This window comes from Thalassophryne amazonica, chromosome 20 (genome assembly GCF_902500255.1).
Source record: "Thalassophryne amazonica chromosome 20, fThaAma1.1, whole genome shotgun sequence".
NCBI lineage: Eukaryota > Metazoa > Chordata > Actinopteri > Batrachoidiformes > Batrachoididae > Thalassophryne > Thalassophryne amazonica.
In genome coordinates this window covers 67,474,374-67,490,895 of record NC_047122.1, presented here as the reverse complement: position 1 = coordinate 67,490,895, position 16,522 = coordinate 67,474,374, and the positions used below count along the sequence as shown (strand labels likewise).

Here is a 16,522-nt window from a genome sequence, read left to right as displayed (position 1 = left end):
TAACTAATAATCTAACTTGGTTACTCTTAAGATTGAGTAATAGTAACTAATCAGCAAAGTAACTAATATTTACTTTTCCGAGTACTCATTGTTTAAAAAATAACGTAGTTAGATTACTAGTTATTAGTTACATTCAGCAGCTGCTAACAAGTTGTCTGCAGCTGATAATGCTGCTATAAATTAACTGTAAAATGTAACGGTATAAAGTAACTAATAAAGTAACTTTTCAAAGTTACTGTGGCAGCACTGCTGCACTGTGCACATTTTATTCATATTTTATAGTTTTTAAAAAGTAACATACAATCCCAACTTACGACAGCGTTTTAGGGCCACATAGTTTTTTTGTTTTTTTTAGACTTAGAGAATAAAGTCGTGATATTATGAAAATAAAGTCGTAATTGTAATATTACGAGAATAATGTCGTAATATTATGAGAATAAAGTTGTAATTTTACGAGAATAAAGTCGTAATATTACGAGAATAAATTCGTAATTTTACGAGAATAAAGTCATAATATAATATTTCGACTTTTTTTCTTGTAATATGATTACTTTTTTCTCGTAAAATTACGACTTTATTCTCGTAATATTATTACTTTTTTCCTCGTAATATTACTTTATTCTCGAAGTCCAAAAAAAAGAAAAAGAAAGAAATTTAATGTGTACCAAATTCGGTCGTAACTTATGAACACTTTTAGCAGAATTATTTTTGCAAAAATCGGATTGAATAAAAGTCCCCCCCCCCACACACACACACACACACACGCACGCACGCACACACATAGGCTTCAATATCTTTTTTTCTATTTTTCTCTTTCATAGCTTAGTTTAATTTGTGTTTTGTGTGTTTTTACAACTTGACATAATAAAGCCGCAGAATGGGTGTAAATGCGCGCAGTGCTGCGTTTCCGGTATTTCATTTTGAAGGAGCAAGCGCGAATATCTTGTCTGTGCTTTTTTTCGTCTAATTGATGGTGGTGTGTTTCTTCCCGAAGTTTTGAGGCGTTTTTTTTTGTGTGTGTGTGTGTGTGTGTTTGGTTTTTCACCGTTTCTTGCTGTCGGGAATTGAACCGACATGGGAGCTTGTTTGGCTATAAGTTCTCTTGCCAGCTGTGTGAGTAAATGTTTACCAGTAATGTTCAACGCTCACATTTGTGACTTTAGAGCCTTTTTATTTCGGCTTTAGTGTCGCTGTTTTTGTGTTTTCAGCCCGTCACATGATCATATCTGTAAAATGCTAAACTTTTTTAACATCCGTTGATAAAAGTAGGTAGAACTTTGACAGGTTGTGAAATTTGTTTTCCTCAGCATTATTGAACACTAACACTTAATTCGGCGCCCACTCTGTCACGTAATTATTTCAGTAATTTTGTTAAATGTGAACTTTGTCCGCCGCTCTTTAGAGTGTTAGCAGAAGCTTTCTGTCTGATCCACAGACACTGAATTGTTAGATTTCTGAGTTCGTTTTGGCGTGACGTTTTGACCTTTTAAATTCGGTTTAGCGATAATCGGGGCGGATAAAATCATCTTATAATTTCATCAAAAGTCTTGTCTGTTAGCCTCTTTTAGCTTTGTATCACATATAAATCAGGGTATTTGTAAACTGTTTGGGGAAAGGTGTGGCTTCCTGGTTTTGTCCGTGAAGGTGTTTTTACGTGTTCAAGTTCATTACTTTGTTCTCACGTGACCCCTTTTTAACGTTTCGACGGCTTTTACACATTTATTGACACAAAGAAGCTCCTGGCTGTGTTCTGCTTTCCAACCAGGAAATACCAAAATTACACAACTCATAGCGCCTCTTATTCATGTTTTGTAGCATTCTTCAGTAAATATGAAGGTATTTTGTGTTTTTTCACACTTACAAAGTAGAATTAAGTTCATTTGTGGTCAAACATCCTCCACAGACTTTGAAAAGCACCTGCAAGGATCTCGACCCCCAACACTCCACACACATATGATATAGTCTGATAAACACCAACATTAAACTGCTGCTTCGCCTCCAATATACAGTATAAAACTGCATCGTATTATTAACTGGGTAAGGCACTGATTGTTTGGGAGGTGTTATTACTGTAATGTTTTTTAGAATGTATAATATACACTCACTGGCCACTTTATTAGGTACACCTTGTTGGTACCAGGTTGGACCCACTCTTGCCTTCAGAACCGCCTTAATTCTTCATTGAACAAGGTGTTGGAAACATTCCTCTGAGATGTTGGTCCACAATGACATGATGATATGACACAATCTGTCCATTCAATCAGTCTGTCCATCCTCCTCTGACATCAACAAGGCATTTTCACCCACACAACTGCTGCTCACTGGATATCTTCTCTGTTTTGGACCATTCTCTGTAAACCCTAGAGATGGTTGTGGATGAAAATCCCAGTAGATCAGCAGTTTCTGAAGTACTCAGACCAGCCCGCCTGGCACCAACAACCATGCCATGTTCAAAGTCACTTAAATCACCATTCTGATGCTCTGTTTGAAATTTAGCAAGTGGTCTTCACTACATCTAGATGTTTAAATGCATTGAATTGCTGCCTTGTGATTGGCTGATTAGCTATATGTTTTAATAAGCAATTGGACAGGCGTACGAGGTCTGTCCAAAAAGTATCGGACCTTTTTATTTTTTGCAAAAACCATATGGATTTGAATCACGTGTGATTGCATCAGCCAAGCTTGAACCTTCATGCGCATGCATGAGTTTTTTCACGCCTGTCGGTTGCATCATTCGCCTGTGAGCAGGCTTTGTGTGAGCAGTGGTCCACCCCTCTCGTCGGATTTTTATTGCGAATAAATGTCTGAATGATTTGGAGCTTTGCTGCATCAAATTTTTCCAGAAATTGTGAGACCTCCAGCTGGACACCATTCGGAAAATTTAGATGGCTTTCAGCAACAATTTTATGGGGATTACACAGATTAAGGAGTGTTCCAGCCGGTTTAAAGACCGCCCACAACGCGCTCAGAGCGCCGATCGACAGGCTCAAACCCCGCTGAAACTACCAGATCATTTCTAACGTGAAGGCTTTGTTGATCCGGGACGTCGTCTGACTTTCACAAAAAAGGCAGAAGGCATGGACATCAGCACTTTTTCTGCACATTCTACTGTTACAGGAGTTTTTTTCATGGAAAGAGAAGCGGAGGATTGCGCCACCGTGCCGCTCATGGCGCGGGACAAAACCACCTCTGTGTTGGTCTCACAGGACGGCTTTCAGGTGGCTTTCAGACGGCTGTCGGTTGCTTTTCAGTCGTGTGAGTATCCGAGAAATTGTGCATGAGCTGGACATGCCCCAACATGTCTTGTGAGGCTTCATCACGGCGTTGCTTTGTGCCATGTGGCTCCGCCGCGATGCGCGGAATTCCTCCGCACGTCTGTCTCAATGTCCCGAAAAAGTGCTGATGTCCACGTCTTCCGCAATTCCTGTGCTAGTCAGACGACATACCGGATCAAGACAGCGTCCAGTTTAGAAATGAACGGCACATTCCACTGTTAGAGGAGTTTTTGTCATGGAAAGAGGAGCAGAGGAATTCCGCGCGTTGCGGCAGAGCCGCATGGTGCAAAGCAACACCGTGATGAAGCCTCACAGGACGTGTTGGGGCATGTCCAGCTCATGCACAATTTATCGGATACGCACACGACTGAAAAGCAACCGGAAGCTGTCTGAAATCCACCTGAAAGCCGTCCTGAGAGACCAACATGGAGGTGGTTTTGTCCCGCGCCATGAGCGGCACGGTGGCACATCCCTCCATGAAAAAAAACTCCTGTAACAGTAGAATGTGCCAAAAAAGTGCTGATGTCCATGCCTTCTGCCTGTTTTGTGAAAGTCAGACGTCCCGGATCAACAAAGCCTTTACGTTGGAAATGATCTGGTTGTTTCAGAGGGGTTTGAGCCTGTCGATCGGCGCTTGGAGCGCGGTGCGCTCTCAGACGCTGTGGGCGGTCTTTAAACCGGCTGGAGCACTCCTTAATCTGTGTAATCCCCATAAAATCGTCCCTGAAAGCCATCTAAATTTTCTGAATGGTGTCCAGCTGGAGGTATCTCACAGTTTCTGGAAAAATTGATGCAGCAAAGCTCCAAATCGTTCAGACATTTATTCGCAATAAAACTCCAACGAGAGGGGTGGACCACTGCTCACACAAAGTCTGCTCACAGGCGAATGACGCAACCGACAGGCGTGAAAAAACTCACGCATGTGCACGAAGGTTCAAGCTTGGCTGATGCAATCACACATGATTCAAATCCATATGGTTTTTGCAAAAAAATAAAAAGGTCTGATACTTTTTGGACAGACCTCGTACTTAATAAAGTGGCCAGTGAGTGTAGACCATAGGGTGGAGTGGGTAAGGTTAGACCTCACTCGTGTTTATCATCTTTTTGGATGACTTGCGTTGTGATTTGGGGCTGTATAAATGAATTGAATAGTATATACACTACTCGTCTATCATCAACTAAAATTTCACAAATTTGCCCAATTTTGAGTGACTTTACATTAAACATATTGTCGTTTTTGTGATACCTGAACATTTGTTGTTGAGTGATCCACTTGCCATAAGTGTACTCACGTTAATTATCTGAAATATCCTTTGAATGTTCATGGTATTTTCCTGTAAGTCCTTCATACTGTACATTGTGAGCTCTTCTGTCTTTTACTGTGCAGTGTGAATTGATAGCTCAGTGGTAGTGAGTTTGTCTCATTGCACATGAATCACTCCCTGCTGGGAGTTCTCTGTACCACTATAGAGGAAAAATCGATTTCTCACTGTGTTGACAGTGTTGTGTCATCAATACCATGAAACACTATGAGAGCAGTGATGATGATGATGATTCCAGTGTATCGCCCACCTCCAGATAGCAATTTGTTAATTTCATGCCTTGGGTTTTCACACAGCACACAGTAAACTCCTGTTCTCACTGTTATGGTCACTGTTTACAACCTTATCAGTACCTTGGACTAATTTAGAGGGTATTTGTGATGAACCTGGTTATTCTGTTACTGCGCCATGGCTGGATTTTTCAAGATGTTGGAAAGTGTTCTTTTTCCGGTGTGACTTCTTGACATATTGTTTTAAGGTCATGGCCTTGTGGTTTGCTTCTGCCTTTGATTATTTGTGTCCATGCACCGCGAGGACAGATCTGAGTGGAGGTGCCTGATCCTGTTGCTTCTGCAGAAAAGGATCAGTTATGCCTGAATCAAGCTGGACTACAAACTACAGTGCTGTAGTTGGTTTGACTTTATATTTTAGTTACTTATGAATATTTTTAAATGCTCCATCATGTTTTTTTATTTTCTCATTTGCTGTCAAGCCAGACTAAACAAAGAACAAATGGTCTGTTAGTATGATTCCCACTTGGGGTGTGGGGGATACTGGGTACGGCTCCCGGACAAGCCCCATATTTGTTTACGTCTAGATTAACATGTAACACATGAATGGGGGACATGGGGGATATATGATTAAGCGTTTCAAAACATTTCTTAGGAACTACAATATGGAATGAAACCAGATGTGAATGATGGAGCGTCCCAGCTTGAATCAGACCCAGGACTTCCTTTTATGCAGAAGCAATGGGCCCAGGTGCCTCCACTCAGCCAATCAGCAGATCTCTCCTGGCAGCACCTGGATAGGCAGACGCAAACTATGGAGCAATGACAGTAATCCTTTAATTTTTTCCTGTCTGTACATGTCATGACATCACAGGTAGTTTTTTCTGGAAGTATCAAGGTGGAGGCACAGTTAGACTACAGTTAGGCTTTAGGTGTGTTTATGCATCACATTGTACAAGTCTCGCCTGTTGTGTCATCAACTCTAGAGTGTTTCCTCCTGGGATTTGTGTTGATGGATGCGAGTGTGGTTTATGCCTGGCAGGCGAGTGCAGCAGCCGCTAATTGTCACAATACTTATTCCCTGTTAAAAGTGGGTGACGACACACAAAATGTGCTTCCTGGTCTATTCAGCGGCTTTAGTTGTGACGTGGTCTGCAGGAGAAGCTCACCTTCAGTCCTTTCACCTCTGATAGCTATAATAAGAAAACTGTCTGTGCTGTGATATGTGGTCCTCACTGTTTGTGTACTTCATCACGTTTCGCAGCTACTATCACTGGCTGCAGTTTTTTAGCACTGAGATTTGTGTGTTCACTTTTCCTCCACAGTCCAGTGGATTAGTTATTTATTACTCTTTTCTTGTTGCCAAGGCAGATGGCATAAGGTTTTTCAGGGGATAAATATGGCCCAACGATCCTCCTAACCATGGAAACGGTGATCCTCTCATCACTAACGCAGTCTTTTAAATCCGAGTGGCGTGCGCTGTGAAGGTTGTCTGATCTGGCTCAGTGCAGCAGCGGTTTGCTCACCTCTCTGTGGAATCCTTTATGATCCTGTTCACAGCAGATTTGTCACGATGGCGAGTCTGATTGCTGCTTTTTCGAAATGATCATTTGTCTCTGCTGAAGGATTATGACAGCCGTCCTCCTGACAGCAGGCATCGTGTTAATTTCACTTGTTGCCAGATGTGTGCAGCAACCGTGATCATTCCACACCCCAGAGCCCAGAAATGTCGCTCCCTGTTATTTCCTTGCTAATTTTCCCCTCGTGTCCTCTTCAGGCATCGTGTTTGTGTGGCTCGGCCCCTTGTCTCCTGTCATCATGCTGCCCGTCGACGTACAACTCCACCATGACCCGCCTGGCCTTCTCCTTCCTCCTGCTGCTCGGAACCATGGTGTCTGTCATCATGATTCTTCCAGGCATGGAGGAACACCTTAAAAAGGTGAGTTAGATGCGAGTTAATCGTCTACTCGAGGACGATGGTGTGCCACGTCAGCCGGCGTTACTCTGTGAGATCATGCAGTGGTGTTTCTGTGGTTCACATGTGGTTAAATTTTTCCGGCCTACACGTCCTTTACAGCTGGATGGAAGAAAAAATAAAAGCTTGGAATAATTAAAATTTGTTCACAAAGCTGTAACCCAGCAACTGAGGTTTTTTCGGCCCACTAGAGGAGACACTTGGTGTTTCATTGTTCTTTAACCTTTTCCTTTTAAAAAAATACACCCCCCCCCCCCCTCCAAAAAAAAAAAATAATGAAAGGCTTTAGAGTTGACCCAGTTTAATGCCCCCATGTTTCCCACCAAGTCTGTGCTTTTTACACCAGATTCCAGGTTTTTGTGTGGGCGGGACCACCATTCCCTTCTCAGAGAACAAAGTGAACTGTGACATCATTGTTGGCTACAAGTCGGTGTACCGTATGTGCTTCGCCATGGCCTGCTTCTTCTTCCTCTTCGCCGTCATCATGATCCGAGTGCGCAGCAGCAAGGACCCTCGAGCCGCCATCCAAAACGGGTCGGTACTGTACTGCAGCTTCCAGCGCCACCGGTGTGTGATGAGTCAATGTCGCACTCTGGTGGGCGTTATTGGAACTACACCCTTAAGTCAGGGTGTGTTTGTTCTGTACATAATTTGAATGTTTTCGCCTTTTGTGTTTTCAGTTTCTGGTTTTTCAAGTTCCTGGTGCTGGTTGGCATCACTGTCGGTGCGTTCTTCATTCCAGATGGGACCTTTAATTCAGGTATGAATTAAAGAGGAAAATGAGGTCAGACTCAGTTTTATGATGTTTAGTTCTGTTCAAATCTGCATTTGTGAAGAAATGCACACGAGGTGCATGAAGGGCCTGTTTGTGAAAGCAGGTTTACATAAAACTGACTTTCTTGTCTTGGTTGGGCTATTATTATGGATCGATTACTGTGACCACTCTGAGTCGTGTGGTTCTGTCAGATACATGTGTAAATGTTGTACTAGAAATTTTCAGGTGTGCACCATCTTTTTTTTTTTTTTTTTTTTGTAACAGCTTGTAACAGCTACAGTTTATGTGCACTTGCACACACTCGTAGGGTTGCAGCTTGACCGATAGAAAATTATTTTAGATGAAGTTCATATATTCAAGCTGTATGAAGGGAGGATTAAAGGGGACACATTATCTTTTTTTTGTAAGCTAATATACATCATCAGGTGTTCAAACAGAGATCTCAACATATGTAGCCAAAAATGACCCATAGACACAGATGTGATGCACCTCCAAACTTATCCCACTGTGAGGTGTCTAAGGTTACATCTGTGTACTCATACTAGTATATAGTACATCCAGAAAGTATTCACAGCGCTTCCCTTCGTCCACATTTTGTTATGTTAGTCTTATTCCAAAATGGATTAATTCATTTTTTTTTTCTCCTCAAAATTCTTAACACAAGTTTGAGATTTTTGCAATTTTATATATATATAAAACCAACTATGAAATCACATGTACATAAGTATTTACAGTCTTTGCCATGAAGCTCAAAATTGAGCTCAGGTGCCTCCTGTTTCCACTGATCATCCTTGAGATGTTTCTACAGCTTAATTGGAGCCAACCTGGGGTAAATTCAGTTGATTGGACATGATTTGGAAAGACACACACCTGTCTACATATAAGGTCCCACAGTTGACAGTCAGAGCACAAACCAAGCATGAAGTCAAAGGAATTGTCTGTAGACCTCCGAGACAGGATTGTCATTTCAAATTTGTGTCCGAGACACAAATTTGGGGAAGGGAACAGAAACATTTCTGCTGCTTTGAAGGTCCCAATGAGCACAGTGACCTCCATCATCTGTAAATGGAAGAAGTTCAGATCCACCAGGACTCTTCCTAGAGCTGGACACCTGTCTAAACTGAGCGATCGGGGGAGAAGGACCTTAGTCAGGAAGCTGACCAAGAACCCGATGGTCACTTTGTCAGAGCTCCAGCATTCCTCTGTGGAGAGAGGAGAACCTTCCAGAAGGACAACCATCTCTGCAGCAAACCACCAATCAGGCCTGTATGGTAGAGTGGCCAGACAGAAGCCACTCCTTAGTAAAAGGCACATGGCAGCCCACCTGGAGTTTGACAAAAGGCACCTGAAGGACTCTCAGACCAGGAGAAACAAAATTCTCTGACTGAGGCGATGGTTCATATTTCAGCAGCACACAGCCAAAATATCATAGCAGTGACTTCAGGACAACTCTGTGAATGTCCTTGAGTGGCCCAGATCTGAATCCAACTGAACATCTCTGGAGTGATCTAAAATGGCTGTGCACTAATGCTCCCTATCCAACCTGATGGAGCTTGAGAGGTGCTGCAAAGAGGAATGGACCATACTGCCCAAAGATAACTGCACCAACCTTGTGGCATCATATTCAAGAAGACTTGAGGCTGCAATTGCTGCCAAAAGGTGCATTAACAACGTATTGAGTGATGGGTGTGAATACTTACGTGTACATGAGTTGTTTTTTTTTTTTTAAATAAATTTGCAAAAAATTTAAAAACACTTTGTTCATGTTGTCATGGTGTGGTGTATAGAATTTTGAGGTGAAAAATTATTTCCTCCGTTTTGGAATAAGGTTGTAACATAAAACGTGGAAAATGTGTAGTGCTGTGAATACTTTCTGGATGCTCTCTATGTCATAATTGGTCGGGTATCTGAACACTCTGTAGGCATTTAGTAGATGTCAAACTTTGCTACTACCTTCATAGTGAACAGACTGTGCTATCCCATGTTGCAGCTGGAGCCTGGTAACAGAAGAAGGAAAATTTGTGATTGGATACTGGCCCCACTGTTCGGTTTTCACAGTCCATAACGTGTCATTCCATTCCCATAGTTCGTACCAGTTTTTGCTGTGATTACTGCAGGTGCTGTTGAACCTTCTTTCTGTCTGTGCTGGTGGTTGTTGTGTTCGTACAAGTTCCTCACATCTAACATCCAGAACTGAGAGACTGTGGTTCCTGTCCATAAAGGCACACTATACTAAGACTTCACTGCGTTAAGGTTCATGTCAAACCCGTGTAACCTTCTGACCCCTTTTCCTGTCTTGTCCCAGTGTGGTATTACTTTGGTATGGTGGGTTCTTTCATCTTCATTGTCATCCAGCTCATCCTGCTGGTGGACTTTGCCCATTCCTGGAACCAGTCCTGGCTGGAGAAGGCAGAGGATGGAAACCCAAAGTGCTGGTATGCAGGTAAGTGGGCTGTGAACTAACAGTCGTTTGGAGATGACAATAACAGCTCACTCATCTCCGTCCTGATGTGAAGTTATCAGCATACCTGCATTCAGCAGCTATAATTGTTGTGAGTTCAGCAAAACTGGTTTTGTTTTCATAAAAATGCTTATAAATATTTACTTGTATTTTCATTTTATTACATAATTTTTATTTGTGATGTAATGACAAACACACTGTTAAAAGACTAAGGAACAGAAGAAACTATTAAAAGGTGCATAAGAAAAATAACATAATATGTAAGTCACATGTATAGTTCATCAGTTCTGCCAGGTCTTCAAACACAAATAAGGTGATGACTTTGGTCACTTTTAAGTCATTTAGAACAAAACCAAGACAAAATGATGAATGCTGATGGAGGATTATCCTCAGTTTCCCTGGTGGAAATCACTGATGTAGTCAAACAACTGCACAGTGGCAAGGCCCCGGGGGTTGATGAGAGCCGTCCAGAAATGCTGAAGGCTCCGAGGGTGGAGGAACCGTCTTGGATGAGATGTGTCTTCAACAAGGTCTGGGACAATACCTAAGGAGTGGCAAACTGGGGTGGTGGTCCCCATATTTAAAAAGGGGAACCAGAGAGTGTGTGCCAACTACAGGGGCATCACACTACTCAGCCTCCCCGCTGATAGTCCAACCTCTGATTGAAGAGGAACAATGTGGGTTTCATCCTGGTCATGGAACAACCGACCAGCTCTTCACTCTCACAAGGATCCTGGAGGGGGCCTGGGAGTATACCCATCCAGTCTACATGTGTTTTGTGGTCTTGGAGAAGACATATGATCGGGTACCCCGGGAGATACTGTGGGAGGTGCTGTGGGAGTATGGAGTGAGGGGGTCCCTTCTTAGGACCGTCCAATCTCTGTACTCACAAAGCGAGAGCTGTGTTCGGGTGCTCAGCAGTATGTCAGACTCATTTCCGGTGGAGGTTGGCCTCCGCCAGGGCTGTGCCTTGTCACCAATCCTGTTTGTGATATTCATGGACAGGATATTGAGGCGTAGTCAGGGGGAGGAGGGTTTCCAGTTTGGTGGGCTCAGGGTCTCATCACTGCTTTCTGCAGATTATGTGGTCCTGTTGGTTTCATTGGCCTGTGGCCTCCAACACTCACTGGATCAGTTCACAGACAAGTATGAAGCGGTTGGGATGAGGATCAGCGCCTCTAAATCTGAGGCCATGGTTCTCAGCAGGAAACTGATGGATTGCCTCCTCCGGGTGAGATTGGCCGGAGAATCAGTGCAGCAGAGGCGGTGTTACATTCGCTCTACCGTACTGTTGTGGCGAAAAGGGAGCTGACCCAAAAGGCGAAGCTCTCCATCTACTGGTCAGTCTTCATTAATACTCTCACCTACGGTCATCAGTGTTGGGTCATGACCGAAAGAACTAGATCGCTTGTACAACCGGCTGAAATGAGCTTCCTTAGGAGGGTGGCTGATGTTTCCCTTAGAGACGGGGTGAGAAGTTCAGTCATCTGTGGGGAGCTCGGAGTAGAGCTGCTGATCTTTCGCGTTGAAACGAGCCAGCTGAGGTGGTTCGGGCATCTGGTAAGGATGCCCCCTGGGCGCCTCCCTAGGGAGGTGTTCCAGGCACGTCCATCTGGGAGGAGACCCCGGGGAAGACCCAGGACTAGTTGGAGAGATTATATCTCTACACTGGCCTCGGGATCCCCCAGTCAGAGGTGGTCAATGTGGCCCGGGAAAGGGAAGTCTGGGGTCCCCTGCTAGAGCTGTTTCCCTTGGGACCCAATCCTGGATAAGTAGTTGAAGATGAGATGAGATGAAAATTATAAATTCCATCAAGTTTTATTACTATTATTATTTAAGTTTCAGCTGCAGTAACAATTGTGTAACTTTTGCCTCAATTCCATTTGAAATTCTTTTTATATGAGACCTCGGTTCTTGTTCCAGTGTGGTCCTGTTACAACCGTTTCCTGACCTGAGTCGTTGTAATCAGTTGCTCTTCTTTATCTCACAGCTCTACTCTTCTTCACCATTATCCACTACGCTTTGGCCATTGCCGGTGTCGTGCTTTTGTATGTATTTTACACTCTGCCTGATGACTGCACAGAGCACAAGGTCTTCATCAGCCTCAACCTCATATTCTGTATCATTGTGTCCATTGTGTCCATCCTGCCTAAAGTCCAGGTAATACAGATCTTGGCTTTTCTCACTGTTATAATACACTCACTGGCCACTTTATTGGGTACATCTTGCTACTACCAGGTTGCACCCCTTTTGCCTTCAAAACTGCCATTGAATGTCATTGAATATGTCCTGAACTTTATTTACATCATAAAGAAATACAAACACTATGCTAAGTTTTCTGGAGTCGGCAGAGCTTAAATAACTGAGTGATGCTGCAAGAAAGAGACTTGTGAGGGAAGCCACCAAGACACTCAGACAATGCTGAAAAACATATGGGCTTCTGTGACTGTGTTTAGAGAAACTGTCTATCCCATAATGCCCTGCAACATCCCATAATGCTCTGCAGATGCAGTAGTTCTGGTCCAGCAGATGACATTTTTTTTTAATCAATATCCATTTCATTTGTCCACAGGAGGCTCAGCCAACCTCAGGTCTGCTCCAAGCTTCCCTCATCTCCCTCTACACTATGTACGTCACCTGGTCAGCCATAACCAACAACGCCAGTAAGTCACATGACCCTGGAGTCGCAGCAGAAGTCTGTTTAATTCCAGTGCTTTTCTAGGAGACGTAGGGACGTTTTTGTGGACCTGACTGCGATACATGTGTATTTTTTTGTTCTGTGATATTTCAGATCGTAAGTGTAACCCCAGCCTGTTGAGTCTGGTGAGTGGTACCACTCCAGTTCCACCTTTAGGACCAGTTCCCAGTCAACCTACAACAACCACCCAATGGTGGGATGCACAGGGCATCGTGGGACTGCTCATATTCCTCTTCTGCACTCTTTATGCCAGGTACGTCTGGAAATCCTGGTTGGTTTGTTTTTCCATTATGCAGGAAACTTATTTGTTTACATTTCTGTTCTTGGTTTCCTGATTCCAAGGCAGCTCTAATTTCAAACTCTGTGTTTGTGAGAGCGCATCATAATTCATTTTTAATCTCAGCCAGTTTGAAGCTTCACACATTTATATCAGTTTTTAAGCGGATAGTGAGACTGTTGCCTTCAGTGTGTTTTCTCAGGTCTGGTTGAGGTCATGGTGGTGTTGGTGCATCGTGAGCTCCAGTTTGTGTCAGTTTGGCTTATAGTTCATGACAATTCCTGAAAGTGGAAACTTAACTTTCAGAGTTGTGAAATATCCATAGAATCGTCATGTTATGGATTAGTTGATCCACGCTGCCTTGCTCAGAGACAGAGAATAGAACAGACCCTAAATAAGCATGTTTTTGATTGTGGGAGGAAACCTGCAGACATGGGGACAACATGCAAACTCCACACAGAAAGGGCGGGAAGTGATCCCACAACCTTCTTGCTGTGAGGCATCAGTGCTAACTAATCCACCGTGTCTGTAAGCCACATCTTTATAAAAATTATATCTTATCTGAACTGTGGTCTCTGAGATCCATCAGATCCGTTGAGATCAGAAATTCACAAATATCAGGGGGTTTAGTCACCAAACTCTGCTGATATGTGACTACTTCTGAAGCCCAAATGCTCCATTCCAGATGGTAAGATGGTCATTGTTGGACTGAATATTGAAGAAGCTTAAGTACAGCTCAGATATTTTTACTGCTGGGGGCAGATTCATGATTTGTGTGTTAGAGAAGACCGTCTGCACCTTCTGCTTGGTAGTCGGTGTGGCTTCAGCTGCTCCTGGAGCCCAAAACAGTTAGTGTCCAGATATTTCTGGACTGAGCATATGTGACTCGTAAACATTCGCAGGTCTCCAGATGTGGCCAACAAACGCGTATACGTGCAGTTTGAATCCTTCATTTTGAAAAGTGGTGACTGAGTTGTCTGGTTTCTGACACACCGCAGCATCCGCTCCTCCAACAACACGCAGGTCAACAGGCTGATGCAGACGGAGGAGGGGCGGGGTCTGACCATCGCAGAGGAGGCTGAACCCGGAGAGGATGGTGTCCGACGTGCTGTGGACAACGAGGAGGACGGAGTGACTTACAGCTACTGCTTCTTCCACCTCTGCCTCTGCCTGGCCTCCGTCTACATCATGATGACTCTCACCAACTGGTACCAGTAAGTGCCTGTGCTCCCTGGCAGTGCCCGCCCTCTGCAAGCTGCCCTGCTTTACTTGCTGTTCCAACACTTGAACTTCCTTCTCCTCACAGACCTGACAGCAACTATGAGGCCATGCAGACCTCCATGCCGGCCGTCTGGGTGAAGATCTGCTCCAGCTGGCTCGGCTTGCTCATCTACCTTTGGACCCTGGTCGCCCCGCTGATCTTCCCCGACAGAGACTTCAGCTGAGCAGTGTCTCTGTCGGTGACCGCTCACCTTTTCCTGTTTCTGCATCGCTTCAACAAGATCGCAACATTTGATTCAGATTTAAAATCAGATATTGAGAGAGTTCAAATGCTTCATTTAGTATCGCCTGGTGTTACTGACTTTATAATGTATTTATATGTTTGCCTGGTTTGGATTTTGCAGTAGTGGGGGATTGTGGTTGGAATGTACTTTAATCCTGTGTTCCCGGTTTAAAGCTACCGTATGTAAGATTTAGTGTCATCTAGAATTGAGTTTGCAGAATGCATTATGCCATTACTTATATTGTTCCTCCTCACGTTTTCACTCCTTTGCCGATTGTGATTCGAGCTCTTGTGATAAACAGGATGTGAGATCCTCCGTTTCACAAAGGTGAGGGTTCTCGGACTCGTTAGCTAACAGCCAGTCGACTGTGTGCAGGGGAACAATCACTGGTTTCTCCTTTGTTCTTCACTCTTCCAGCTGCAGTTTCAAATGCAAATGATGGAGTAAGTTTGTCTGTTTTGGGCTGCTGTAGCATTATAGGTCTGCAGTACACCAGTCTCCAGGAGGGGGCGCACTGCCATGCAGATACATCGGGGCTCAAGCTGAACTCATGAAAATGCAGGGGTGCGTTGTTGTAGGTAGTTATCCACTAATGAGCAGATGGTTATGAATGTGGTACTCTGATGGTTCTCGAGGACCAGGTTGAGCGCCACTGTGATAATAAAGGCCTGTAAATCCTCCAGCCTGTAACTTTAACTGATGTCTTCTGTTTAATTTGAGGACTTACACTAGAACAGGAAAAGACACTTTGGTGAAATTGATGTTTGCTTTTCTGTCACTACGTTCACATTCTGTGTGGAGAATCAGTAAAATGTTTTCTGTATCTCAGATGACATACATTCCTTTTTTTTAAATTGTGCGTGTTTGTAGTCAAAGTGCCTTATTATAGTCTGCCTGAGTTATTGCTGAGGACAGTTTGTATTTTTGATTTCATTAATATCTTACTGATTTTTAGAGCTGCAATGACATTTTGATAATCAGTGAATTGTTTTGCGTTATTAAAAAATATGCAACTGCTCTGATTTTAGCTTTTTCAATGTGAATATTTTCAGGTTTCAGTTTTGTTTTGTTTTTTAATCTGTCTGACAGTAAATTGAATATATTTGGGCTGCAGACAAAAAAAAACTACACACACCAAACATTTGAAGACCTTATCTGCAGTTCTTGATAACGTCTTTTAATGTTTTATGGACTTAACAGCTCATCATTTAGTTGACAATCTAATCGATCATTTATGAAAGTAAATACTTGCAGTTCTGACTTGAGTGCAGCCAGTAAAACTGGCAGTGCAGAGAAGAGCTCTGCCTGTAGGTGGCACTGTTGGGTTTCAGCTTGGGTTTACACACACACACACACACACAGTGTATTATGGGACACAGTTTATTTCTGCAGTTATTTTATGTATATTGTACAAAATAAATAAAAATGTCATCCACAAATGTTTTTCTTTCCGTTTTGTGTCACAGAAGTCCAACTTTGACAAAGAGCTTGTTTATCAAAACTAACAGGCACTTTTAATGTTGAGACAAATTCAGGAGCTTCTAACAAAAGTTTTTGAGGAATGTTGCGAAATGCTTTGTTCAAAAGTGTAGATAGGTTCTGAAAACAAGGTGAAGGCTCATCAGGCAGAACATGAAGCGTTTTTAGTTTTAATCCTCCGCTGACTGAAGGCCCAAAGCGGGGTTAGGTCACATGCCTGTCTATCCGTCCCAAAAAAGGTTATAAACATACTGAAATCAACTCTTCTGACATTTTAACGAACAATTTCATGTAACTTAGTACAAATCCTTCTTATAAGTTGGTAATACACATTATCATATAGTTCCATTTGGGCCCATTTGACCGGAGTTACGACTCTCGATTAACAAACCTTAGAGTCCGTGTTCTGGAATCAGCTCACATTTTTAGGGTTTATGATTAATAATGTATGTGTAATTGTTCAGTATATAAGTCACACCAGAGTATAAGTCACAGGACCTCCCAAACTAGTAAAAAAAAAAAGGC

At 43.1% G+C, this 16,522-nt stretch overlaps 1 protein-coding gene across 2 annotated transcripts; it reads left to right on the top strand.

Annotated features, from left to right (window-relative positions):
* Nucleotides 1-959: 959 nt before the first annotated feature.
* Nucleotides 960-15,951, top strand: serinc2 (serine incorporator 2). Of its 2 annotated transcripts, none has more exons than XM_034160934.1 (10): nt 960-1,113; nt 6,605-6,766; nt 7,149-7,336; nt 7,483-7,562; nt 9,883-10,015; nt 12,024-12,198; nt 12,611-12,701; nt 12,830-12,989; nt 14,012-14,227; nt 14,320-15,951. In XM_034160934.1, exons 1-10 carry the CDS (start codon nt 1,075-1,077, stop codon nt 14,456-14,458), a joined length of 1,383 nt encoding a protein of 460 aa, XP_034016825.1. In that variant the 5' UTR covers nt 960-1,074; the 3' UTR covers nt 14,459-15,951. The 2 variants fall into 2 exon arrangements, with proteins under 2 accessions (XP_034016825.1, XP_034016824.1); XM_034160933.1 differs by having other exon boundaries at nt 9,883-10,020; nt 12,029-12,198.
* The last annotated feature ends 571 nt before the right edge of the window (nt 15,952-16,522 follow it).

Excerpts from the sequence above, each read along its gene's own strand:
- serinc2 (XM_034160934.1), top strand. The coding sequence starts at position 1,075 with ATGGGAGCTTGTTTGGCTATAAGTTCTCTTGCCAGCTGT. Across the intron at positions 10,016-12,023 it reads GGAAACCCAAAGTGCTGGTA|CACAGCTCTACTCTTCTTCA; the intron begins TGCAGGTAAGTG and ends TCTTCTTTATCT. Across the intron at positions 12,990-14,011 it reads TTCTGCACTCTTTATGCCAG|CATCCGCTCCTCCAACAACA; the intron begins GTACGTCTGGAA and ends GACACACCGCAG.